We start from the raw sequence: 27,698 nt of genomic DNA, 5'->3' as shown, positions 1-27,698 counted from the left end.
TCCTCTGTTCTATTCAGGTAATTCTTACTGTAGTAAGCATCTTGAAATCCATTTCCAATACCTTACAGAACCTAAACCCTTCTGGAGACACCTTTGCCAGTTTGCTTTGGCAGTCCTGTCTTTTCGCAAATGATGCTGAATTTTTGCATCTGCAATGTGAATAACCTCATTGAATGCTCAGGGAAGATTTTTGAGGCATTTTATTTGAAAATGGATTTTGTTGATATGCTTCATATTTCAGGCAAGTTCTGGCTTGCTGCATATTACTGCTGGTGCTCAGTACACTGAGCTGTTACCTGCTGCCATGTTAACCTGGAGGGAAAGGTGTGCTGATGGTCCCTGTAAGATCAAGAGCACTTGTAGCCAGTAAGGCAGGCTGGAGGCAGTTAGCGAAGCTGTAGGAATGCAGTGTGTGATTTGGACATTTGCAATGATTTTGTCACTTTTTAAACTATGTGGGTCTTTCCAGTAGAAATAAGTTACTAGCACAGTCAATGTGTAATTAATATTGCTCTCCCCCACATTCAGCAAGGCTTTAAACTTCTCATGTTACAAAGTTAGTTTGATGTTGTCATTCCTTCACATGTTTGAAATTGAGGGGGCGAGGGGGCAGAGTGGGAGTAAAGAGGTACAGTGGGGTCATACTGCCATTGCACTCAACGATCTTGAAGAACTTTTCCAACATACATACTTCTATCATTCTATGAAGCCTGAAATAATATGTTACCATTTAAAATCCCAATGAATATTAATTTAGTCATCTCACATTTAACCGCAGGCTAACTGGGGCATCTCCAGGAAAACATATGATATTTAATGTGGCTAATTAATAAGGGTTTACAGACTGAAGATACTGCAGGTAGCATTTTGTGCTATAGCTTGTACTTGCAGCATCTTTCTCCAGAATTTGTTACTTAGGTTTTCACTCTTGTACAGAATTTTAAAATAATCTAACATACTATTAGAAGGGGGATGGCTTTCTGGCTTGGGATGTTGCAGTCCACTAAGTGACTGTGAAGACCAAATGTGACATCCCACCCTGAAGGGGAAGAGATCACCCAAAATGCTCATAGATGGTCAAAATGAATGGCAAAAGTCAGAGAGCCCATAAAAGCTTGCAAAATATTAGTAGTAAATTACAACGTGGCATGGAAGATGTTATAAGGTAGTTCCTGGTGTCATCCTGTGTAAGCACACAGCAGTGGGTTTTTGGTAAAGAGGTGGGTTGAAAAGGGAGATCGCAGTCCTGGCTTCAATGTCAGTCCAGGTAGTGGGCTGTCCAGAGTCCTGGGGCTCATGTACAGCCCAGGTTTAGACAAGTATGCTTATTTATATAATTTTATTCACACCCAGGAGCTGAGTTTCTGGCTTTCTATACAAATGAGTTATCATGCACAGTCCATTTTTCTAGATCTTTCTTGACCTGGGTAAGAGGGCTTTGGCAGTCTTGGGATGTCTTGACCTTTCTCCTACAGTCCATGCCTACTTCTTTACCTCTTTCCTGCACTTGAGCTGTATTGTGTTGTGCTTATCTCCAGGATCCAGAAGAAGGATATTTGTCTCAGAAAAGTGCTGCCCTACCTCTTGAGCCACATCCTGTTCCTTCTCACAGCATGTCATTATGGACAATCCTTGGCTGGCTCCACAGCTGTCTGTCTGCTGGTGTTTGAGACATACACATCAGCCCCCTTATCTTTGAGGTTTTTGAACCCAGCAGTAGGGACTATTGCCGAAATCAAGAAACTGACTTCTTAGGGTGGCGTTTACGCTGTGGTGTGGGAATCCCTTAATGCCTGGGCTGTTTTTCGGGGTATGTGTTGAACCTTTGCCAGCCTAACACTGGAGGTGTACACCACCCTTGCCTGTTGTACCCCATGGGCTTATATACGAGAGGGAGTGCAGGCTGGAGGCGGCATTAAGCGTACAAGAAGCGATGGAGGCTCTGACACTTTTTGCCTCGTTGTTGGTTTAAGACCAACCCTTGGAAAGCTTTATATGCCACAAGAAAGTACTGTCAATTTTGCCAAATCACATTTCCTTATGATGTGAGCTGCCAGAGTTTGATGAACTGCTGTAGAAAACAATGCTTTTATATTATTTATAAACAAAGGCTTTGGGATCTTGTCAGACACAAGGAAATGGTTTGCAGCTTTAGCAGTTCTCAATATGAGAGTCACTAAAATCATGTTAAAATTCTTGCATTGATGGAGAAACAAAATGAGATGCGTAAGGATGTTTTAATGGTATGAGATCCCACAAGGCCTGCCAGGACTTGAAACCAAAAATTCATATTGTGCCATTTCTAAATGGGAATTGCCATCTTTCTCTAAGTATAGAAGTTACTGTTCTTAGGCTTTATGAGATAGAATCTTAAAATTAAATAAAAGCTGTGGTGTATCATTGCACATTTGGCAGTGGTCTGGGTCTTTTTTTTTTTTTCAAAGCAACAAATGCACCAGATCTTAATAAGTGTGGTTTCTAATCCAATTCTATTTTTTTTATTATGAATTTTCTTGCAATCTGGTTCCTATAAGCATCTTGGATGGGCTTTGAGCAACCTGATCTAATGAAAGATGTCCCTGGGCATGCCTAGGGGGTTGGATTAGATAAACTTTAAACTTCTCTTTCAACCCAAACCATGCTATATGGCTCTGTGACCTTCCAAAAGCAGTTACATTGCTATATTAATATAGTGTGAGGAAGGTCTTTAGTGGTATCTTTTCCTTTACACCTCAGTAGAAAATAAATTTCTGATGCAGCATAAAAAATATTTTAAAAATAATATTCAATAAAAGACAAACTCAAATTAAATTTATTGAGTTGTTTGATTTTGGATATTTTACTGTGTGGATTAGTTTCCTCTATCGCATCATTCTTATGCTAGTGTGTCTCCATTCACTTCCAATGGCAATGCTTGCCTTACAGCGTTTTAGGGAAAACGGTATTATGAACTGTATTTTTTTTAGCCCAGTTTCACACAGTCTATAGCAGCCTGGTTTTGTGCTTTGTTAAATTTTACTTGTTTTACATTCGGAAGATAACCCAGCTCAAATGCTGGACCCTTCATTCTTATAGCCAGTTTTAAGAGAAATGGGCCTGCAGGACAAGATTTATGCTGCTCAAAGGCATAAAATACAAGCCTGTCCAGCTTTTTTTAATATTTGTAGTCATGAGCACACTTTCAAAAACTAAACTCTGGATTTCTGTTAATGATTTCTGGTAAAACTGTTCAAAAGCAGATTAGATGCAGTATTCATCCTAAACATCCTCTTAATGGATCAAGCCTTGCTTGATTGCTGTCACTCTGTAAAGGCAGTATTAGTGGTATTTTATTTATATCTCTTTTGCAATTTTATTGTGTTTTTCTAAATTTTGTTTTTCTGTTTGTTTGTTTGGTTTTGTTTTAAGAACATGAATTTGATTTTTTGGTCTAAGATTAATATTTATGTGGTTGCCAGTAGGTAGAATACTTTAGGAGAATCATTATTTGATTGCAGTTGAACAGTATTTCATTTATTTAATGTATCAAGTGTCAGGCATTTAATGTATAGGCAGAATCATGCATAATTCTTCCCAGCCCATAAATCTTGTCCTGTGTTCTTCTGAACCACAAATCTCTGCAAAGTTCTACTTAGGTGTAAAATAGTAGCTTTTGCTAGCCAATACACAGGAACATTTATTTTTTATTTATGTGAATGATTCTGTGGTACCCTTGAGACTCTTAACAGCTGTAAGCTTCCTGGAACATATAGCATATGTTGGGCAATTATGAAATGAGCACATTTTGCTGTGGTAGCACAAATATTACTCAAATTGTAATGCTAAGATTTGGTTCTTAATGCTTAACTTTGCATTTTTTATGGTAGTACATATACATGAGAAGGAAATGGTTTGAGATTTAATGGAAAATTTCCCATACTTTTTATTTTCCAGAGCACAGACACTCTACCCTTGATGTTCTTAGGAAATTGAAGTCTGCCCCTACTTTCTTTGCTGCAACCAGACTTTCTCCCATGCTGAGTGGAAGTGATGAAGTATATGCAAACTGCATGGTAGTAGACCAAGTAAGCTTATATTTGAACTTCTGGCTAATTTTTCTTCATTTTTGGTTAATTTAGTTGCATAATAGTAGGATCTTCTGGATCTGTCAGCAGTGCTGCCAATTAATAAAATTTTAAATTAAAACCAGTAATATCTTACTCTTCTCCGCTATATTTTGTAACCTTTGTATGAGGTCTCTTTTAACAGATTCAGTCAATTATAGGAATTACTCTCCCTAGACTGCAGGAAGAACTCTTAAGGCAGGCTGTCTCTCCTCTGTGTTTGTGAGCTAAAAAACATGTGCTTCTTAACAGTATTACTTGTTTGTGTGCATTTCAGATTTCTGAATTCTGTGTACATTCACAGTACAGATGAATTTGCTGGATAATTTCAGAAGTTAATTATAAGCTCACAGTGAGGCCTACAGGCTCAACAAAAACAAGACATTGGTGAAAAGGTGAAGCTGGTGTCCTAAAGCTGTCATGGAACATTCTGATATTGGAGGTCCTCACTAGCATTCCCATTTCTGATTTGTTACCAACACTGGAGATGACCTAAAGTGACATTTTACATCGCTGTGTTGCACCTGGATCTTTCTTTCATGTTGCACTCAGATACCATAATTTAGAATGTGGGCATGAGTCTGACTAGTCACAACTTGTGTGTGGTGGCTTGGTCTAGCTAAAGAGATGCCAGATTCTGGTGGTGCGTAGCTATTTTTCAGTGATGCTTTAAGATATTTATTTATTTGTAACCTGCTTTGAGCTCTCCCTTGCCTGAATGTTGGAATATAGGAGTAAGAAATTATCAGATAATGTTAGAAGTCTAAGATGTTGCAAGTGTGATTTTTCCCCCCTTTTTTGCCTCCTGCCCACCCCTACCCCATTGCCTGAAACACTTCACCCAGTGCATTCACTGCAGATCCAGTTCATGTGACAGCTGAGATGGAAGTTTGAGTCAGAGGCTTTTTTGTGTTCAAAATGCACAGAAGAGATGTAGTATAGATTACGTATATATCTGTAGTATATCTATATATTTATCTATATAAACATATCTATATATCTGTAATATATATTACAGATGAATGTAAGAGATGAATGTATGCAATAATGACGCATAAGTGAGCATCTGCCAGGGGGCTATAAAGTGCAGTCTTTGAACCCTTGATTTGAACAATATCGAGGTTGGAAGGACAGAGCTGCATCTCCATTACAGATGGAGATGTTACCCTAGTGTATTGCTCAGGGGGCCTTCAGCTTGGGTTGCTAACCTTTGCTCGCTATGTGGCCACATTCTGCTTTTTAAAGTTACTGACTGGGGCCAAATTCTCCCTTAAGCACCACTCAGCAGGAGCCAGAGTGGCTGCTGGAGAAGATCCCTCTGGTGCTGAGGAGGAACATTGCCCAGACAGGATAACTTTTCAGGGGGAAACAGCTGCATAAGACCTGGGAAAAGCATTTTACCTTTGTGCGTGTCATATGCACAGCGCAACAGAAGTATTTCCAGACTTGCATGTGCTGTAGCTTTGAATGCAAATGTAGGCTGCTGTGAAAATGCCAGCAGTTCTTCCTGTCTTTTACTAAGAGAAGCATAATTAAGATGGGGTTGAAAGAACATCTCAAGAGGAACTCGAAAAGAGGAAGTAGCAATCAGAAACAGCAGGGCTTTAGAGACGCTTGCAGTCCTTCCTTTATTCTTGCCTTTATACAGGTGCTTTTTGGAGATTGAGTGTTTTAACTGGCAATGTGACTTTTCAGTATTATTCAGTATATAATTACATGACTGTTGCCTCAAGCTAAAAGACTAACAGTGAACTGTACTTTAGTATCTTCTGCAGAGTCAACAGGGAATTATTTGTGACTAGAGTCCAAATCCTGATCCCTGTACCTGAGAAAATAGAATTTCCAAATCCATTCCTGTCTTTTTGCAAAAGGAGAGGGGCTTCAGGGCCCAAATTGCTTAATTGCAAAAATAAGAGTAATTTCCCTTCCTTCCCTGGAGAAACTGTGTTCCAGGTCATGTATATTTATCTCAAAGCTTAGGAAACTGGTGCTGAAAAATTAAAAGTGCATGATGTGTAGGCTGATTTTTCCAAATTAAATTGCACAATGTTTGAATTCTCTTCCATATGTCTCCCACTTGAATGTATTATGCATATTTTTTGCTCAGCTTAAGGATAGTTTTTAAATAAAATCTATAAATATTTGTATCAGTACATTTAATAAAATGTATAAATATGAGTGATAAATTCAGAAGAATTGGAAATACTAATTAATTGCTGCTCTAATTAGGAAAAAAAAAAGGAATGCAAAGTCCAGAATCCCTTAGTCATATAAATTGCCTTAAATTCATGTGGTGTATAAAGTAATAGGGAAAAAACCCACAAAACATATAGCCATAAATAAAATGGCAAACTTCTCAGGTCCTTGCTTCCTGACAATATGTCAACAATATGTTGTTGCCTCTTACCAGCACTCATTTTTTACCTGCAGGCTGGAGACTTAAAGCCTAACTACATTCATGGAGTTGGTGTCAGCAGTGAAATGTGTGTGAACTCTACCAACTCAGTCCCGATGGATACGAGCTCTTCGTCTCCCTCCCTTGAGGAGAATGATCAATTTATGTATCTCCCAAATGAAGAACGTCAAAGGCCAGTAAAGAGAGAAGAAAACACTTTATTAAGACATGGCATTTCATCTTCTCATCTGTATGTAGCAGATTCATATCTTCCATTCAAGACCCATGGATTTATTAAGGATCGGGGCCAACTTTATGCTGACATGAAAAGAAGAAGGTATGGAATTGACTTGATGGTATGGCCAGAATAAGGATTATTTATTACCACCTTTTGTTTGAAAAGGTGAAGCAGAATCTGAAGTGATAACTAGTATTATTGGAGTGAAATCTCTGTTTTTCTTCACTAATATTTATTGTCCTAATAATCTATTTTCATAAAATAGCTGTGAAGACATTTTTAACACATAAAAATGCCTTCTTAGTAAATGTATCTTGAATGCAAATGGATACTTTTATACCTTTATTTCTTGTATGCAAATAGTCTTGACAAATAAAAAAAAAGAATCAGCTCTTCACTGTCACTGCCATTGTGGCATTTTTGACAGGTAACAGAATTTCAGTGTGGTTTTCCTCAGTTATATGTTCCGTTAAGAAAATTATCCAAAATCTGTTGAAGTCTCTGGGAATCTTTCAAGTCTTTAAATAGGCCTGTAGAAGGCCTCCTGATTCCATAGGTATTTATCTCAAAAGACACAGTGCAGAGTGTATCTGCTGTTAGGTTCAGACTGTTTTCCTCTCCATGGCTGGTACCCAAGGTTTGCTGCCATTTGTCTGAAGACCCTTCTCCAAACGGCTTCAGAAATGCAGAGAGCTTTGAAGATGGAACTATAATTTTGGTCATTAAACGTGGATTTTTAACAATTAATTTAAAATTAAACAATTTAACAATAAATTTTCTTGATGAAAAAGCTTTATTACTTCTCTGAATAGACAAGATTCCTTCTTATGCAGGAGGAAATCTGAGTCTTGCTCCCACCTTCTGGGGAGTATTAGGACTAGTTGGAAGTAGAGCATCAGATCTATGTAAAAGCAGCAAGGAAGAGAAAGGCCAGCCAATTATTATTTAAAATGGGCAATAGGATTTTCTCTACCTTAATTCTGAGTTTCTTATGCAACTATGAAGTGCCACTAGCAGGAATTTTTAACACAGATAATATAATAAATGTCAGGCAGAGTTTTTCTTTCACATTCTTTTTTTGGTGTTTGTTGTTGTTTGGGGTTTTTTTTTTGTTTGCTTTTTCTTGCTAGCTATAGGAATGTCATGTAGAATACTATAATCTTCCTGTGCCTCTAGTCAGAACCATTTTTATCCTATGTATTTTTAAACAGTCCCACCCTTTTTAAGACCTTGGTTAGGTTCCTGTATGAGAACTGTATATAAATATATACACCTGTATAAGAGTGTATATAAATTTTCAGAGACATGTGATTTGCCTTAATATGTCATATGACATATGTAATTGATCCAAATATTAGGGATAAAATAAGACCAATAATATGTTATTCTGTTCTTAAACCAGCTTCTTATGTCAGAGAATTTCCCTAGAGAAGTTACCACAGTAAGTCATGGATACTTGTCTGTTGACACAGACATGTACTGTTTTTTCAATTTTAACATGTGACAGTAACTGATAATGCATTTATATAAGTTCTTCTGATATGTCGTGTGGGTTGTTATTCTGAAACATTGCAAAATATTGTCCCCAGAATTGTAATAACGAAGCAGTTTCAGACAGTAGTGATAGATTTGTGCTTCAAAAAAGTAGTGGTGTGTGAAGGAATTTTTGTGCTATTATCCGTGGTAGGAACTCTGGCTATTTAGAAATACCACACATAATTTAAAGTTTTATGTTGCAAGGCTGGAATGCTATTGCAAGCAGTCAACCATTCCTTTCACACTCTAATGAAGGGACCATGAACTTGCTCTTGCAGGTAACAGGCCTCATCCAGGAAAACTCTGATACTGCTGTGCAGCTTTAGTGCACTCTCCTGTTCAGGAACCTTTTCCAATAAAGTAGTCTTTATGTGTTTGACATATTGATTTAGCCAGAGATTTTTCAGTCTGCTTGTTGCTCTCTATGTTTTTTGACATCTATCTTTTGAACTGAACCTCATAAACTATCTCAAGACCCTCCTTAATCTCTTCTTCATGTTTTTCTCTTCCATCTTCTGTCATGAAGTCATAGATGTAGATAAAAATGTCTGTTAACAGCCATGTCATATCTTCCAAATACACACACGTACATAGTATGCATCTATACTCATGTATACTAAAATCTGAGGTAGTTCTCTCTGTTCCCCTTACTGTCTCAGCTCTCCTTATCTTCTTTGATGTGAGACAGGTTTATGCCTGGAACAAAAAATTTCATTTTTCGGGAGATGCTGAGCATGTGTCTAAAACTCATGATCCAGAGGTGGCTGGCTATGGTGGGAGTGTGTGTGATCCTGGGTGATGCAGATACCTGCACTGTAGATCCATGAGACTGCGTCAGAGGGTCCTGGACAGGGAAACTGACTGCCTTGACCAGGTGGCTGCGGACCTGAGGGACACCTCAGGGCATGGTTTACCTGACATAGTCATGGTGCTTTGGGCTGTCATTGGTCAGAGGATTCAGCCTGAACTTTGCTTATCGCATTAAGGTTGAAGTAAATTGCTGTGAGGAACTCAGGAAAGTTAAAGACTTTGTTGTCTTCTTCAGTTCAAGTCTCGATGACCTTGAAGTAGACAATGGAAGTGGAGGTGTGTCGGACAGATCCCATGTTCACTACCGTCCCCTCAGCTCTTCAGAGGCCATGGCTTCTAGCAGAGATGGATTGGACTTAAGTACCAGTCTGCAGCCCAAGGTATTTGACCCTGTCTTGGTTTGAATTGTTTTCCTTTTAAGTAAATCACTGAAACTGTGTGAGAAACGTCTGAATCTGAAGGAGAAAGATGAATTCCCAGCTGGCAGTCCTAGTCTCTCCAGGGGCCACTCACATTGAGTTGTGAAGCTGAAACTGGGTGTGGCTGAGCTGGGCACCTGCCATGGGAAGAAAGTGTCCATCAGAGATTTACCTCAGCTTTAAAAAACACACCATCTAACGGAAATGTTTAAAGGAAAATGTTTCAGGTTCAGGTAATCAGCATTTTTTAACCAAAATATATTTAGCGAGAAAATGTTTAACCAGCTCTAGTTACGTGAGAGAATAATGGTTTGTAAAGAGTAAAACTAGCCTGCTGCCTGTTTTACAACAATTTCTACACTCAGGGAAATTCAGTTGGGGTGTCCACTGATTGATGTAAATCTCTTTGTTTTGGTTTTCTGAAGTGTCCTATCTGCATTAATTTTCACTAGACCATAGTGTCATTTCTGAGGTCTTCAGACACATACATAGAGTTATTTCTTGTTTGCAGAGATTCTTTATGATTTTTTTAGATGCACTTTCTGCCACTGTAGAACTTTATCTCACCTTCAGCAAATGATTTCATGAAGGGAGAAAAAGAGTTCAGCAAAAAAATTAATTATGATAGGGCTACTTTAAAAACCAATAAGGTAAGCATTTTACAGGAGTTTTAGGAATAGTCTCTATTTAAGTGTAAATGACATATCAAAAATTAGGGGATTTCCTTTCAGGTCTTATTGTTGAGATATTTGGTAAGTGGAAAATGTTTTCAAATATGATAATGATTAAAAAAGCAAAAAACAACATAGAGAAAAGAAAAAGAGGTCAGCTCCTTTCTTTGGAAACTCTGACATCAGTAATTACTAAGGCATGGCCAAAGTCTCCATGAAATGTTGTTCAAGTATCAAAATAAGATCAGTGTCTTCCTTGGTAAAAGGAGATAGCTTGGTCATCAGAAGTAATGGCCAGCAATACTGTGTGGATGTCACCGGTTACCAAATTGGAGAAGAATGTAAGCTTTCTTTTTCCTCTTAGTCAAACTTGCACCCATAACTTATTTCCTGTAGCATACAAAAATTTGTCATGGTGAAAGTATGGCAGACTTCCTAGGAATTCACATGAAGTTGTCAAAAATTCAACTTGAAGCCAAGAAAATTCACTGGTCAGTTTTTCCTGATTTATTTTGGTTTTGTTGCTGATGCAGTTCAAAATGACACAAGATTTCATTTGCTGCAATTTCTCATAGGAATGCACAGTGTTTGGAGTTCGGTCACGCTCCTATTCCTACTCCTCATCCAAAGGTGTGGTGGGAAGACCTCGCATTCCTCGTGATTTTGGAGCTGGGGATTCAAATGGAGGTCAGTTCTCTGGCATTGCATTATTCAATATCTGCCTACTTCAGGCCCAGTGCTGATGTAACTTTACAGAGCTCACCAGGGTGTGTGTTTGGTAGCTCCTTCAGGGCTAGTAGTAGTTACTAGATGGTAGCCCCACCATCATCCCTCCATTTTCTCCCATCTGCAGTCCCATCATGCCCCCATGATACAGCGACTGTCCTTGACAGAGCATACAAATGGAGAGAGCAATAGCCACAGAAACGAATATAAACAAGGGCAATAATCCTCTCATTGGAAGATCCTTACCCTAGCCTCCTGCTAAGTGTCTGACAGAGACCAGGAGGAAGCTCAGAATGATACAGAAGAGGCATCAAAGAGGACAGATGGTTCCAGCTTCCCACAGATCCTAAGCAATCTCTGAAACACAGGTGGGCTGTGGTATCTTTACAGGCTGGGAAGCAAAACCCACCCACTTCATCAAGTAGAGTCAGAGATGTCTCTGAAAGAAGCTTGTAATTTTTTATGACTTGTGTCTGACATGCTTTATTTCCAGACACATAGTTTCATGTTTAGAAGACAACACACACTTTTCTCAGTAAGGATACGGGTTATATTTTAAAAAAGCCTGTCCATTGCCATACTTCCAGCTTGTTTCTCACTCCAGTATACCTTCAGTTTTTCACTAGAGACAGGACATGTAAGCCACAGTGGACAACTGGAGAAGTTTTGGAAGCTGTATCATTGGACGTGTTCAAGGTCAGGTTGAAGAGGGCTTTGAGCAGCCTTGTCTAATGGTGACATCTCTGTCTGTGGCAGAGGGGTTGGAACTAGATAGAATAATCTAATTAAGCTTGGAAATTACTCCAAGGTCTACCCATTCAATGAGCAAATTCTTCCGTCAAGATGTCCAACCTGAACCTCCCTTGAAGCAGTTTGAGGCCTTTTCTCTTGTGCTGTCACTTGTAGACTTGGAGAGCAGGCCGACCCCCACCTGGCTGCATGCTCCTTTCAGACAGCTGTAGAGAGTGAGAAGGTCACCCCTGAGCCTCCTTTTCTCCAGCCTAAACAGCCCCAGCTCCCTCAGCTGCTCCTCATATGACTTACTCTGTAGAATCTTCATCAGCTCTGTTGCCCTTCTCTGGACATGCTCCATCACTTCAATGTCCTTGGAGTGAGGGGCCTAAAACTCAATACAGGATTTGAGGTGTGGCCTCACCAGTGCCCAGCACAGGGGGACTGTCCCTGCCCTGCTCCTGCTGCCACACCATTGCTGGCACAGGCCAGGATGCCATTGGCCTTCTTGGCCACCTGGGCACTGCTGGCTCATGCTCAGCTGCTGCCACCAGCACTCCCAGGGCCTTTTCCTGGGGCAGCTTTCCAGCCACTCTGCCCCAGCCTGTGGAGCTGCCTGGGGTTGGCTGTGACCCAAGGGCAGGACCAGCACCAGGCCTTGTTGAACCTCACACCATTGGCCTCAGCCATGATCCAGCCTGTCCAGATCCTTCTGCAGAGCCTTCCTGCCCTCCAGCAGATCAGCATTCCCACCCAGCTTTGTGACATCTGTGAACTGCCTGAGAGTGCACTTGATGTCCTCATCAGGTCAGTGTTAAAGATACGAAACACAATTGGCCTCAGTGCTGTCCCGTAAGGAACAGTGTTGCTGACAGACTCAAAACTGGATATAACTCCATTCACCACCACTCTCTGGGCCCAGCTGTTCAGACAGTTTTTTATCCAGCAGAGTGCACCTGTCCAAGCCATGAACTGCCAGCTTTTTCAGTTGGCTGGGCCTGATGACCTGGTTGTCGTGTATGTGCCAGTCGTCACTCTCAAGATACTCTATTCCGTAACCTTTCCTAGCACTGAGGTCACCGAGGTCAGGCTGACAAGGTTGTAGTTCCCCAGATCCCACTTCTGACTCTTCTTGTAGATGGGCATCACACTTGCAAACCTCCAGTTATCTGTGGTGTCCCTGGTTAAACTAGGATTGATCATAAGTGATCTTTCAGAGTGGCCTTTCTAACCCTAACCACTCTGATTCTTCAACATTCAATGTGAATGAAACATACAAAAAGGGTGAAAATGGTGTCATTAACTTTGAAAGCATTTAACAACTTCAAAAACTTTTGGGGGGGTGAGACACACAATGTCTGCAGGCTTCTTTTTTCCTAAGAAACTGAATTAAGCAGTGCAGCAAATAACTTCTATCATGTTACTCAAACTCACGGTATGATTTCATGTCACCTTGTAAAGAGGAGTAAGTATTGCAGCCTGCAGGATGCAGCTATGTTGTATTTTCATCCATCTCCTAAAGTATTTGTAAGTATTTATATTCAACGCTTTAGGTGAAAAGTCTTTGAAAAAGACTAGAAGAAAAAGCTAGAAGCTCACAGAATTAAAAGCTAGTAGAATAGTAAAGCCCTGCATCATGCTTCAACTTAGAATTCCTTTGACACCACAGCTGAGGGACTTTCTTGGTGTCACAGCCCCTTAAGTTTCACCCAGACATCATTACTTGCCCTGATTTGGTATGGGCTTGGGTCCATTTTCTTTTCATTCTTTCTCCTCTTCCTTATGGGACAGTCATTGTTGGAGAAGGTGGAAGCCCATTCTTGTCCAGACTTTAGAAGCAGGGTGTTCTACGCCTGCACCACAGATGCAGTGTAATGCTGGGAAGGAGGGTGGTGGTCTGCTGAGCTTCCTGCTGGCACTTCCTTCCACCAGCACCTCCTGCACTGTGCCTCTTTTTGCCAGCATTTTCCAAGTATGGGAGCATTGAACACAGTGTTTAGCAGCTGGCAGTGGTGATTACTGTGTGAGGCAGGCACATCTGTGCTCACTTCGAGCAGTTTTATCTGGGTGTGTAACTAGCCTGGGAACTTGGTCCAAGAAACTGGCTCAGGTAGTTCATCCTGATCTCTGTGGACTGTAGCAGGATTATGTCTGGGCCTGTGCAGGAGTCTGCACATGGAAGACCTCCCCCTTCACCTCTGCCTAGCTGCCAACACTTTGGACATTTTGCTTAGGGCTTAGCTGTGCAAGAAGGAGATGCAGCTGCCCTTGCACATTGCAAAAAAATCTAAGCTAAAGCAGATGAATTCAGAATGACAACAGGACTTTTTTTTCCACACAAAATATGAGAAAAAAAGAGGCAAAACACCATCCTTTTCTTGTGCAAACTTTAAAATGTGCTCAGATTTAAAACATATTACCTGCCTTTATTTGACAGGGTTTTACCAGGCTGTAACAGTAAAGGATTTGTGCCTGCTCTGTAGATGGTGTGCTCATGAACAGTGGCTCATTCCTCCTCCAGGCCCTTACACTCTCCAAGTCTCAGCTCCACGGTGCTGTTTTGCATGAGACATCTCCTATGATTATGCGGTGTTGGTTTCTTACAGAAGCTTCCTGTGGCACAGATTGTGCCTGACAGCTAACTGAAATGCCCATTTTGTTTTGCTGCCTCTTTGGTAAATATTCTAGCTCTTGCTAACCTGATGTCTGCATTTCTCTGAAGAGATGTGGATTCAGCAAAGAGTGTTTAAGCCTGTATCTAACTTCAAAGAAAGCACAGTCTGGTGCTTTGACTTAGGCAAGCACGTATCTTTCTGAACCGTACCTGTGGTAGCTTTGCTAAAAACATCTGCAAAAGGGAAGTGGCTTTTAATTTGAAAATGGTAGTGTTCTCTACAGTTTTGGGTCCAAAACAACCCAACTGAATTGTTTTTCTTTTATTTTGCTTTTTAGAGAGCTTGTGAAAAGTATCGCCTTGGGTCATGTGTTTATAGAATCGTAGAATTATTGAAGATACAAATTTGTAGAACATTAAACATCCTAGGCAATACTTAAGGTAGTAGTATTCCTCTTTGTGTAGAAGGATTTTTTTTAATAAAGCTGCATAAGATATGTAGCTGCAAATGATAGAATAATGTCATTAAGATATTTTTTAACAAATTATATGAAAAGCAAAATGAAGGGAGAGTCATTCAAGTCTATGTTGTTAAGAAAAACAAAAGAAATAATTTATGCTGCTATTAAAAACAGCATGAATTGTTTGCAGGGACTGGCATTCAGTGATACCCTTCTCAGTTCTGTCAGAGCCTGTCATCTAAAAGCTTAGTAGGAAGTGGTCTTAACCTAGAAAAAGCTGTTTCTAATGTATGTATGCTTTTGCCTTCCTGATTTTCAAATGACATTGCAAACCCTCCATGGTAGCCTTATGGCTTGGTGGAGGTTGTGAGTTTGAAATGAGCCAGCTTGTAGTGTGAGTGCCCTGTGGCTGTTTGTGTCTTGCAGAGCGCGCGTACAGCCTGCCCGAGCAGTGCCGGGAGCAAAGGTACGGGTGCGTGTCATGGAGAGCCGGCAGCAGGTCTGTGCCAGAATGCCATCTAGGGAGCCCTTGGGCAAGAGACCTTCCTTCCACGTGGGCTTTGAGCAGTGGGGTAGAGGCTCCTGGCTTCTGTGAACTCATGCTTTAACCGTGTGCCAAGCTCAACCCAGCTCTCACCGCACACATCCTACAGCAGGGATTTACTGGGATGTGCAAAGCAGGGATGGGCTGCTGCCTGCTGCTGGGGCTCCTGTCCACTGTAGGAATGTCCAAACCACTGCAGTAAAAGCTGGGCGGCTTTTGATACCAGCTGTAACATAGGCAAGCTTATTACACATTGCACATGCAGAGTGCTTATCGGCAAGTGTTGCTTCTTTTTGTATAGGAATAGCAATCTTTTTCATAATAAGTTAAACCCACAACAAAGCATGTAATTGTAAATGTTAGGTGAAACAAGCACTGTCCGGATTCTGCTATATGTTAATTAAAGGAGCGTTGCTGTTAATTAAAAGAGTGAGGAACATTTTTTCACTGGTCTCTGTTTTAGGATACAGGAAGAGGGATGGAATAAATATGTTGTACCCTCAAAAAATGAGCCTGAAAAATATAAAGTGAGTCGGACTTTCAGCTTTCTGATGAACAGGATGACCAGCACACGGAATAAAGGCAAGGTAATTTGGGATTTATGTCCATATTATTACATATGATTATGTCACTGTAATTAAGTGTATTATAGATGGAAGCTGATTTTTCATGTAAAGATAAATTGTTTATTACAAAACCACAAAAGTCATAGGAAGACTCTTTTCACTTTTCTGTTTTTAAATTTAAAACACGTGCAGGTTACCCTGAAATGGCATTTGTATTAAAAACCAGCTTTGCTTTAATGTCATTAGGAATTCTGTGTAGTGATTTAGCAAATATTTAAATGTATGAATTACATTTAAGAAATATTTTCTTTCTTAAATAAAATTAAGAGATATGGGCCTGTGCTTGGAATTGCTCTTAAAACATAATTGAGTATGTAAAATTCTACATTAGGGTGTAATTAGTTGAATTTGTCTTATTTGAAGTTAATGGGAATTCTTGCATAAGTAAACAATGTACAGTGTTAAAGAGTTTGAGAATTGAGGCCTGCACAGGCGAACAGTCCTACTATAGAAGGTAGATTACAACACTGTAACTTAATTCTAAGGCATATTAATTTTAGATTAATGACATCAGTCAGCAGCTCGAAAGACAGGCTTGGCCTCCGGGCTCTTTCTGGGTGGCCTTTTGATGGCTTTGCAGGCTCCCTAGTATGCGCTCCTGTGCCCCAGGACAACCTAACAAACACAGATGTGAAGGTGTATGTCTGAGGCAGTACCTTCAGGAGTGTCAGGGCTGACCATGAACATGTGAACATATATGTGTCTGGTTGTGCAGCTTGTGTCTGTGGGTTCTCTTTCTAATGTCTTCTAAGATCTAAAGATAACTTTTCTAAATTTGCATAACTGCACCTCTATCTGCAGAGGCATGAGCTATATACATGTGGAAGATATATACAGTGCGTACAGTGAATGATCAGCACTTCTAAAATTTTGTTTCCTGTCCCTCCTCACTTTTTAGATTTCTAAATGTATTTCTGCCCGTCTTCCTTGATAATGCTTCCAGGCCCAGCTGCCAGAAAAAAAAAGGCCTATGTGATTTTAGAGCTTTAGCAGTCTTGGGTGTAAGAGTACAGTATGCTGTTGCAAGTCGTCCAGGACAGGGACTAAATATTCTAGAATCATTTGGGTTGATATGGGAATATTTTTTTTATTTTTAAGATTGAATAATTTTTATTTAAATAATTATTTATTTAATTTTTAAAATTTCTTTCTTTCTTTCTTTCTTTCTTTCTTTCTTTCTTTCTTTCTTTCTTTCTTTCTTTCTTTCTTTCTTTCTTTCTTTCTTTCTTTCTTTCTTTCTTTCTTTCTTTCTTTCTTCTTTCTTTCTTCTTTCTTGTTCCTTCTTTCTTCTTCCTTCTTCCTTCCTTTCCTTCTTCCTTCCTTCCTTCCTTCCTTCCTTCCTTCCTTCCTTCCTTCCTTCCTTCCTTCCTTCCTTCCTTCCTTCCTTCCTTCTCCTTCCTTCCCCCCTTCCTTCCTCCACCTTCCTTCCGCCACTTCCTTCCGCCACTTCCTTCCGCCACTTCCTTCCGCCACTTCCTTCCGCCACTTCCTTCCCTTCCCCGCCACTTCCTTTCTTCCTTCCGCCACTTCCTTCCTCTTCTTTCTCTTCTTTCTCTTCTTTCTCTTCTTTCTTTTTCTTTTCCTGCCTCTGTTTTTGGGGATGAAGACAAAAAGTAAAGATACCAAAGATAAGGAGAAACCAACCAGGCACAATTTTACAAATGGGACTTTCCCAGGAGTTATCCCATGTATGGTTTGTGAAAAGGCCCTCCTAGGAAAGGAGTCACTGCAGTGTTCTTGTAAGTAGCTGCTGGCTTTTACTTGTGCATTTACAGTGCTCTAAGTGCTGTTCTGACATCCTGGTTCAGTGTGATGTTTGAAACCTTGTCATCATTTGGATGTACGTGCTTTATGTAATGAGCTGAGGTTGACAAGGGAGAGGGAGGAAGGACAGCAGGTAACAGATTCAGAAAGACGTGTTGATCTCCTAGCCCTAGCACATTAGGCAGAAACTTCCTTCTAGCCTATATCTGTACTCAAAGAATCCTAAGGATCATTTTAATAAGTGAATATCGAGTTTTCTCTGTAAAAGGGAAAACTGAACATTTTCTGCAGACTGGGGACCTTGTTTGGTGCCAGGCTTTGAAACATACCTTCTCTTTCAGATTGCAGTGTGATTGTGCATAAAAGCTGCAAGGAGTGCGCTCCTGTGTGCACCAAGGTAACCTCCTACACTGATCTTACTAGAGGATACTTGCTTTCCAAGGGGCTGGAAACAATGAAGGGAAAAAAAAAATACACTTAGGCTGCCCAGACCAAGCGTCTGTGTGTGAAGGGCTGCAAGGGTGCTAGAATGGCTAATGTGAGCAACAGAGCAAGCACTGTTTGCTCTGTGTGCTTGAATAACAATTTTTACTAGGGGGTCAAAAAACAGTTTCACAAAGTGTTTGTATTTTTGAAGCTCAGACTGCGAAATGGTGTGCCTGGAGGGTTACCGAACAGGTTGAAAAGAAAGGCTTCTCAAAACCTCAGAGAGAAAGTGCCCTTGTGTACAGGGGGGATTTCATATGTTTGGAATAATGGAAAGCAGAGATGGAAGAGGCTCTGGCCGGTGACCTCATCTAGCTCCCCACCCTTGGGCTGGCTCACTTCTTGGTAACAATTTGGGCAGATGTTTGTTCTAGGTAGCAATTTGGGCAGATGTTTGTTTCACCCATTCTGGGAAATCTCTGGAGGAGGAGACTCCACAGCTGCCTGCCTAGGCAATTGCTCCCAGTGTTCAGCTGCTTCTGAGCAGGGCAAAACCAGCACTGGAGCTGATGGATACTACCTTAGCAGTTAAGAAGGAATACATGCATGGTGAGGTTATCATAACAAAGGCATAATCTTGAAAACCAGGTGTAAGGCTACTGCCCTCAAGCAATAAAATGGGACTTGAAGAGAAATGTGCCACAGTGATGCAGATCATTTTTCACATTTGTGGAGTGTGTCTTTCTGGTGTAGCTGGGTTTTGCATCATGGTGGCTTTCAAGGAGAGCATGATTCCGTACTGATTGTACAAGCCTTAAACTGTACATAAATCAAGTGGGTTTAATTTTGTTTAAAATTTTCACGTCATGGTCTTGCACTAATTTCTGGGAAACTTTAGGCATTAAGACTGCTGAACTGACAGCTTTGGTTCCTGGGGATGGTGGGTTACTTGCAAGAGGACACAAGGGCCCACAACTCATGTCAGCAAGAATGCAGTGCAGGAAATGTTCACTGACACACTTGAAGTGAAGTATATGCCCAAGTACAGCAGGCTTTTAGCACAGATTTTGCAAAAGTCCCCTTTGGAAGGGGGAACAGTTCTGCCTTTGGAAGCCATGCTTCAGATCGTGTACTACCACAAATGCTTTGATCTTATTTGAGTATGAAGCCCTGAATGTGCACTTTTCTTGCAGCCTTTGCAGCCAATACTCATATAGAGAAAGTAGAATGTTGTAACTCAGTCTGCTTAGAAGAAATAGTTATGTATTGTAGTACAAATAATATCCTACTTTGAATATTATTATCTATCAGTGACTAATAAAATTAGTTATTGGAATTAATTAATACCATAATTTAGGACCACTTTCTTGTAGCCCTTTGTGTGATGGTGTATGTGAATGAGTTACTGACTTGACTGTTAAATATATTATCAGCTATGTGATTTCCAAAAATTCTTTTTTTCAGAAATCCCAGGAGAAATACCATAGTAGAAACAAGGTCCAAGTTGGTGTAACAAGTAGGTATAAACCTAGCATTTCTAAGGTAGGCCTTGATTAAAAATCGTGGGACTGACAGCATGAGCTTTCCCATGTAATTTCTCTGTTTCTAATTTTTCTTTCAATATCTGTAAGAAAGGGCACACCCTTTCTTCTACTAAAGACACACTCGTCTTCTATTAAAATGAGTATGAATTTACTATACCTTCAGTGAAAACAACAAAAAAAGTAGCCAGTTCTGTCTACGTCATTTATCTTGTGCACAAGTATTCATACACCTATAGAGGATGTATAATTTGAGATTATTTCTTTATCAAGTGATAGTCACTCTGGGGCTATTCCATATTGCCTACAGGCTTATTTTTATATTGTGTGAGAGAGCACTGAGGTCATGTACCTTGGCAAGTGGGCATTCTTGATGCCTCATGTAGGTCAATGTGAACACCAGATAGCATCTCTCAGTATAAGTGTGCTTTTGGTGACATATGCTGTCAAACAATGACAAACTCAGTGTTTCTCAAAATGTTGCATTGTGCTTTGCCTTGCAGATTCCCTGCCTGGAGACATTTCACAGATGGTGCTGGCCTCAGTGCATCCTTCTTTCTCAGTGCCTATTGGACTGTCTCCTGGAAAGAGAGAAGCCTCACAACAGCCCTACCTCTTGTCCAAAAGTGTCCCCAGTGCCAGTTTGGAAAGGTAGAGGGGCAGATGCCAATGGACTATGCTTAATACATCCTTCAGGATTTCTAGGAAGATTTAAACCATGAAATAAATGTGGGTTTTTGTAATTTTATTTCTGCTCTAGAAGAGCTACACAATTTTCTGGACAAGACTCTGAGACTAGCACCTGGAAGTCCAAGTCACAGTCTGAAGAGATGTTACAAGCATTAGGGACCTTTTCTTCAATGGATGCTTTTATGATGGAAGGTGAGAATATTGCACAGATGTTGCATCTTATAGCTAGTATTGGAAAGTGAAAACCAGAAAAACTCCTTAGCTGATTTAGGAAGACACTTCATCTTCTCAAAGAAGAGCACTTACTTTTGATAATTACATTTCCATCCCTCTTTAAAATGATGTAATCAAACACATTAATCTTAAAAATGAACTTTTCCTTTCTTCCTTGTAACTAACTATTTTATAACTTTTGGAATATTTTAGTAGGCAATTACCATTTTAAAGTAACAGGGATAAATGTACTGGCATCCCTTCAGAAACAGAACAGTAATACACTTTTCTTTTGCACTCATCCAGATAACTCTGTTGACAGTGTCCATTGCAAATTGTAAACCTGCAACACTTGTATTTCCTCAGTAGCCCAAATTCTTAACTCCTGATAATAAGCTGTGCTGTTACAATAGCTGCATAGCCTTATGAAGCAAATAGAAATTGATTTTTTGTGTAGCTAGGTGTGAGACTGAATTTGAAAGCTGAAGGGCTTTCACTTACATAGGATGGTGCACATACCACTCACTGGACATCTGGTATTGGAAATGTTGAATTTTATTTTTAAATTTTAAAAGGTTTATGCAAGCAAAGAGTTATAAAAATGGTTTGAGGAAAGAAGAGTGTTTTTTACCTATTCTCCTCCCCTTCTGTCGCAAAAGCAATTCAACACTTTGGTAATAGTATTCACATCTGGCAAACTTTGCTGTAGTAAAGACAGTGCCAGCATTTGCAGAAGTCTTACCTGTGATGTTCATCTGTGTGATGTGTTCCCTATATGAATAGATCTACATGTGCCAAGGGACTTCCCTTACTCTTTGTACGTGTGGTGTTAAAGAAATACAAATTTTGTCATAGATGATGTGGATTTGTCTCAGTGGACTGATCTCTGCACAGATGCAGAAGAGTTTGAGGCAGACTCCTGGAGTCTTGTTGTGGATCCAATGTTCTGTAGCAAGCAAGAAAAGGATGTCGTCAAGCGGCAGGATGTCATATTTGGTCAGTATTTCAAAGCTGTGTGTAGGTTTAAATGCTATTTGGTGTATCAAATAGAGAGGGAACCTTACATGGTTTATGGCCAGAAGAATGAAGATGAGTGCTTCAACTCAAAACAATATGAAGGTTCAAAGAACATTTTTATTGCAAAGTATGTCTCCTAAACTAAGGAAATTTATAGTAGTGGCTACCAGAGACATACCTAGCCTGTTCACAGAATGGTTGAAATTAGAAGGGGCCTTATCCGATCCTCAGCTCAAGCTATTAAAACCACAGCTTGTTCAGTGGGATACAGAGAGAATTGTCAGAGCCAGATAAATTAAGTCTTCCTGCTGACATGATTGATTAGGTTTGAGGCTCACGCCCAAAAAGGAATTATGACTGTGTATTTGATAGACTAAAGGCTATCTTATAGGGTGTGCAGAATATTCAGGTGATTGCTACACTATCCTTTTTTCTTTTATACCACAGAGCTGATGCAAACAGAAGTACATCACATCCATACCCTGTTCATTATGTCTGAAATATTCAGGAAGGGGATGAAGGAAGAACTGCAGCTTGACCACAGCGTAGTGGACAGAATATTCCCCTGCTTAGATGAGCTACTGGAGGTGCACAGGCAATTCTTCTGCAGAATGAAGGACAGGCGGCAGGAATCATGTACGGCAGGGAATGAGCGTAATTTTGTCATCAGCAGAATTGGAGACATCCTTGTGCAGCAGGTAGAAGCATCAGTTCTGTTAATCCTTCAAGTGCTCAGAGTTCCAAATTTAAACAGTTTTTTTACTCCAAAACTTCTGTGGGTGAGTAGACAATTATGGCTGCTCAAAAAGATTCACAACCTGTCCTCCCCTGATTATTTCAGGGTGAAAGAACAATGCGAAAAGATATCATTAGTGTGATGTAGCTGTGTGAACTTGGGGTGAGTGACAAGGGAAGCGATGAACTTGGTCATGTTTGCAGTAGAAGGTTTCTGTCATACTACGGACTGCAAAAAATGGAAGTAATGAATTCACTTTATCAGCTGAGGAGAGATGTGAAGAACTGATGATGGAAACTACCCATTAATTTCTTGCAGTAATCTGGCATCCCAGATCAGTTATATCCCAGAATACTGCTCAGTAAGGAAGGTGTGGTTGCAGGGTGTTTCCTGTGGCTGAAGAATAGCTAACTGATGGCTTGGCATTCACACCTTCCTTGTGAAAGGGAGGTGTCGCTTTTCACCTTCTGTCAGTCTTTTTTAACTCCGCTAAATAAAGAGCTGAGATGTTAGCTTATCGAGAAACAATGTGGAGATGGGACAAAAGTAAATGAACCTCAGAGGGTTGTGTTTGAAAAGAGGTGAAGGAAATGCTGTTACAATGTTCTGGCTGTTACTGGCAAGAGTACAGTGGAGGTTGCTTGTGCTCTCTCCAGCCTGCGTTCCTCTTCTTGCTCCTAAAAACAGCTAGCATATTTTCATTCTGTAGTGACAGGCCTACAGACAGGCTAGTGAAATTCAGAGAACTTGATAAACTCTTAATGTAAAAGTTCCCAATTTGTACAAAATTCACTAGTTAAAATTCAGTTTCCTGTTAGATAGAATGTTGAGCACAATCCATTTATGAATTTCTTCAGTTTTCAGAGGAAAATGCAACTAAAATGGAGAAAATATACGGAGAGTTTTGTAGCCATCAGAAAGAAGCTGTTAATCTCTTCAAAGAGCTGCAACAAAACAAGAAGTTCCAGAATTTTATTAAAGTAAGTTAATGTGGAATCATGAGCACTACTGACAAAGTGCTCAGGAGAAAGGTGCATAGCTATTACTTAGATTTAGGGTTGGAATTATATTCAGTAACTCACTTTAAATGGCTAATAAAAATGGCAAAAGTTTTTTTCTCCTTAACTAGTGAGCTTATAAATCACAGTTTTCTTTCAAATTTTAGAGTGCTTTGGCATCCAGTGTGTATTACACACATGTTCCTGTTACAGTATGCCTCATCCCTCAGCACAGCAACTGTTCCTTGGGGATGGTTCCAATTACCCAGCATTTGTTTTAACTTATTCTAATGCTTTTAGATCATATTTCTTATTAGTCAATTGGTGGTTTAATATGCATTTACTACCTAAGGTATATATTTACATTTGTGCAGCTGAGAAATAGCAACCTGTTGGCACGACGCCGAGGAATCCCTGAATGCATTTTGCTCGTCACCCAGCGAATCACCAAATACCCTGTTCTGGTTGAAAGGATATTGCAATACTCAAAAGGTAAATAAAAGCTAAAGTGTTGCTTCATGTCTGAAATCCTAGTACAATTCTAACATAAGGAATTTGCACAGCTACAATATCACAAAAGATTAAATTTACTGCTCTGTAGAGATACAACCACAGCAACATAAATACCTACTGTTCAGGCAAATGTCACCTGAACAGGGCTGTCTGGTCTATATAGGTCTTGTCTATCTTCTAGGTGAAGATTTCTGATATTCCAGTCAGGTAGGCCATAGAAGTCCAGAAGAACATACTTGTTTTAGGAAAAGACCTTGACTGAAGTACGTGAACTAGCTCAGATACATGTGTACCTTTGGAATTTATTCTGGAGGAGCCTTTTCTAAGTAGGGCTGGGGAAACATTTTGTAAATTACTCTCTGTTTTTTCAGGCAAAGCCTGAATGCCCTCTGGAACTTAGTATAACTTTTTACAATTACTATTAACTTACAGATATTGCCCCCTAAATGGGCAGTAAATAAGCATTGTAGAAAGTTGCATATACAATGCAAATCCTTTGTACTTGCAATCCTGTTTCAAGGGTACTTTGTTTAGCCAGAAAAATAATATGCTATATGATTTACTTGGCCACTGATTTATTTTTTGAGCGCTCACACCTCATAAATATGTCAGAAAATATTCAACGTGTTTTTTTGGCTAATGAATAAATCTGAGGTACTGGCCATCTTTTAATAGGTCAGTCAAAGGTATATACCTCTATTAATTCTAGTAAAATGGTTGCAAGGTTCAAATTTAAATTGAAAAATTTATCAATTGAGGTTTGCATCATGCTGATTGTTTCTAGAAATCAAGGAATTATATCTTCTCTTGAACATGGTGACTAGTGTCATGTTGTTTATTTTTTTTTGTTTCATACAGAAGGAACAGAAGAACATAAAGACTTGTGCAAAGCCCTTCGTCTAATTAAGGATATAATAGCAACAGTAGATTTGAAAGTGAATGAGTATGAGAAAAAGCAAAAGCTGTTGGAAATTCTCTGTAGAACTGAAAACAAAACATACACAAAGCTGAAAAATGGCCATGTTTTTAGGAAGCAAGACTTGATGAGGAAAGAGAGGATACTTCTTCATGAAGGCTTAGTGTATTGGAAGACAGCGACTGGTCGGTTCAAAGGTATTCCATCTGAGCAGTAAAGTCCTTTAACTCTTTATTTGCAAATAACATTCAAAGACTGGTTAAAGAATGAAAATACTTTCTTGTGCTATATTGAAAATAAGAATGTCTGAGGTAATGGTGTTGCCAATTCTGGATGATCAGTTCCAGAAGCTATGAGTAAACTGTGTAAGAACACAAATTCACATACAATACCATTTTCTATTTCTTCTTCCAATCCCCTCCTTCAAGTTTTTTGTTTTTCAATTTCATTTCATAATATAATGTTTTCACTTGTACATTTTATTGTTCGCAGTATTTGCCATTGAAAATAGCTTATTAACAATTCAGTGGTAATGAGACATCCGTAGTAGAAAAGAAATTCTGAAGCCACAATTGGCTGGAGCACAATTTTTACATGCAAGCTCAGATTTTGATTTTTGGTGTTAATCATGTATTAGGGTTTGGGGTTTTTTTTAGGAAAAACACTAGTTTTTGCTGTACAACTTTATAAAGCTGTCTGTTGATCATTATTCTAGAAACACTTTTACCAGTGTAAAAGTGAGTTACAGCAAGGTAACAAAGCAAGGTTATATAAGATAGTCTTTGTCAGGCTTAGGGAAGTTGTACTGCTGTTGGTGCAAGGATTTCTTTTTTCCCTGGGCCTGTTGCAGCATGGTGCACTTTCCTGGGAGATATCAAACAGGGATGTGCAAGTGCTTCATGCAGACCATGGGCTATTTCAGATATTTCCTGTTTAGTTTGCTGTAGGATTCTACAAGATATTTTTTCATCAGGGCTTCTCCCTTTATTTTAAAAAGATAAAGTAAGAATTTAACACTGATTGCACTAATTTTAATTAAAGGCCATTATTTTCCATTTCTCATTTTAAGACACCTTAGCTCTGCTTCTCACTGATGTACTACTGTTCTTACAAGAAAAGGATCAAAAATACATCTTTGCAGCTGTTGTGAGTATATTATCAGATATTTTAACACACGTTGCATATTTACTTGTGTCTTTCTCAAAACTTAGGTCCTTATCCAGCTCATTCCCACATAACTTATGTTTTTTCTAAAATCCTGGTATTGTATGTCAGTATGTAGAAAATTTAATTTCTTTTTAAAAGTAATTTTTTTTGTGGAGAAGGATAAAAATAACAGAAGCTTATCTTTAATGTTGTGCCTTACATAACTATGAAGGTGGGAAGTAATGCAGGCTCTTTCAGTTGTCTAATTCAAATTTTAATTTTTTTGTTCAGAAAAAAAAACAGAAGAACAGTTTTTACTGAAAATATAGTAGTAAACACACATAAAAGACATGAAAAGTCATGGAAAGAAGTTCCCAAACTATATAAATACAAACATTATATGAATATTGTGTCTCAGTATCAGTGAGCCTCTGAGATTTTCTTTTGAGCACATATCTAGTGCTTAATTTGTTTGTTGACAGTGTAACATATTTTAAAGAATAGTTTAAAAGAATGTCTGATTACTCAAAACTTTCAGTAGTCTGACTATACCAGAACTAGTGAAAACTCATGTTTTTCCTAGAGTGTGGTGTTTTATAAGAAAGTAACTTATTATGCGTGTGCTTTGACTGTTTCCTGCAGGACCAGAAGCCCTCAGTTATCTCCCTTCAGAAGCTCATTGTAAGAGAGGTAGCCAATGAAGAAAGGGGGATGTTTCTGATCAGTGCTTCATCTGTGGGGCCTGAGATGTATGAGGTTCATACCAGCTCCAAAGAAGAACGTAACAACTGGATGAGGCATATTCAAGAGGCAGTGGAAAGGTAGGGAAAAAGGGGTTTGGTTTTCATGCTGGTAGTTCAAAGCAGATGGGAGGTTGGTTGGATATTCATGGCAGGATGTTCTTTGTTCTCCAATGTACTGGATCTATCTGTGAATTTGGGTTTTCCTTTGAGCTCAAGGTGCTAAAATCTCTTAATCACCCCTGCCATACTTCCCATATTCCTCCTGGTTTCCCACTGAATCAACAGACCCTTTCTGTTCCTCATTAGACATCCTTACCAGCCATTTTACCAGCCTTCCCCCACCTTTGCCTTTGGCACTGTCTGCCTTCAGAGTCCTGTAGGTGTCCATACAACCATTTTGAGAAAATCACAATTCATGCCTGTGATCTTGGCATCAGCTCATTAAGAATGGTGGGGAAAACATTGCTTCTGATGGGCCCAAGGTTGTGCTTGGGACAGCAGACCTGTGGGTGTGCACCAGCGACTCCCTCTGCTCAGTGCAGCCTTACCAGAGTAAGGAGTAAGGAGTCCTTCAGTCTGCTTGATGTCCACTTACTGCTTCTTAAAGAGGCAGACAAATGGCATGCGTCTGGATTATTGCAAAAGGTACTGGTGTTGTGTTCTGTTTATTGCCAACAAAATATTGTATTGAAGATGAATATATGATGCTCAGATCTTGCTTTATCCACCTTTGTCTTTTATCTTTGAAGTTGTCCAGAGGAAGAAGAAGAAGAAGTAAAAATGAGTGAATCTGATGAGGACAGACGTATTGCTGAGGCCAAGGCATACAGAATTCAGAAATATCAAGGTGTGGTACCCTTTCCTGTTGCTCTGAGAGCTCCAGCATCCTCAGCATTCAGGATGAATTAGTCATGCACCTATACTGGCTCAACAGGCAGAGTCAGAGCAGAGACAGATGAGGTGGTCTGATGGTATAACATAAGTGTAGTAAAAGAGAATGTTTTTGCTACATTTCTGTAACTAAAAAATAAAAGTAAAAATTGATGTTTTCAAAACCAGCACTGAATTTCACAGATTAGCATCAGAACCAAGTAGTTCTGGATTTGTGAAAATACCTTGA

The 27,698-nt window shown here is 39.6% G+C and overlaps 1 protein-coding gene across 14 annotated transcripts in view; it reads left to right on the top strand.

Moving 5' to 3' along the window:
• The window catches only part of ARHGEF28 (Rho guanine nucleotide exchange factor 28), a 117,820-nt gene that overhangs the window by 59,126 nt on the left and 30,996 nt on the right, over positions 1 to 27,698 (top strand). For 9 of the 14 annotated variants that reach the window (XM_064735932.1, XM_064735934.1, XM_064735929.1 and 6 more), the window contains 19 exons: positions 3,934 to 4,064; positions 6,534 to 6,835; positions 9,318 to 9,462; positions 10,748 to 10,859; positions 15,132 to 15,204; positions 15,713 to 15,836; positions 17,482 to 17,614; positions 17,981 to 18,036; positions 19,530 to 19,581; positions 20,110 to 20,257; positions 20,367 to 20,488; positions 21,365 to 21,505; positions 21,974 to 22,224; positions 23,120 to 23,242; positions 23,635 to 23,752; positions 24,632 to 24,886; positions 25,759 to 25,835; positions 26,478 to 26,656; positions 27,328 to 27,425. In XM_064735932.1, coding sequence (XP_064592002.1) covers positions 4,014 to 4,064; positions 6,534 to 6,835; positions 9,318 to 9,462; positions 10,748 to 10,859; positions 15,132 to 15,204; positions 15,713 to 15,836; positions 17,482 to 17,614; positions 17,981 to 18,036; positions 19,530 to 19,581; positions 20,110 to 20,257; positions 20,367 to 20,488; positions 21,365 to 21,505; positions 21,974 to 22,224; positions 23,120 to 23,242; positions 23,635 to 23,752; positions 24,632 to 24,886; positions 25,759 to 25,835; positions 26,478 to 26,656; positions 27,328 to 27,425 — 2,560 coding nt within the window. In that variant the 5' untranslated portion in view covers positions 3,934 to 4,013. Of the gene's footprint in view, positions 1 to 1,411; positions 1,428 to 3,933; positions 4,065 to 6,533; positions 6,836 to 9,317; positions 9,463 to 10,747; positions 10,860 to 15,131; positions 15,205 to 15,712; positions 15,837 to 17,481; positions 17,615 to 17,980; positions 18,037 to 19,529; positions 19,582 to 20,109; positions 20,258 to 20,366; positions 20,489 to 21,364; positions 21,506 to 21,973; positions 22,225 to 23,119; positions 23,243 to 23,634; positions 23,753 to 24,631; positions 24,887 to 25,758; positions 25,836 to 26,477; positions 26,657 to 27,327; positions 27,426 to 27,698 lie in introns of all 14 variants that reach the window. The other 5 variants (XM_064735938.1, XM_064735927.1, XM_064735926.1 and 2 more) reach the window with 5 other exon arrangements.

The sequence above is a fragment of the Zonotrichia leucophrys genome, chromosome Z (genome assembly GCF_028769735.1).
Source record: "Zonotrichia leucophrys gambelii isolate GWCS_2022_RI chromosome Z, RI_Zleu_2.0, whole genome shotgun sequence".
NCBI classification, from domain to species: Eukaryota; Metazoa; Chordata; class Aves; order Passeriformes; family Passerellidae; genus Zonotrichia; species Zonotrichia leucophrys.
The sequence above is the reverse complement of the archived record's forward strand: the minus strand, read 5'-3'. Positions and strand labels throughout refer to the sequence as shown.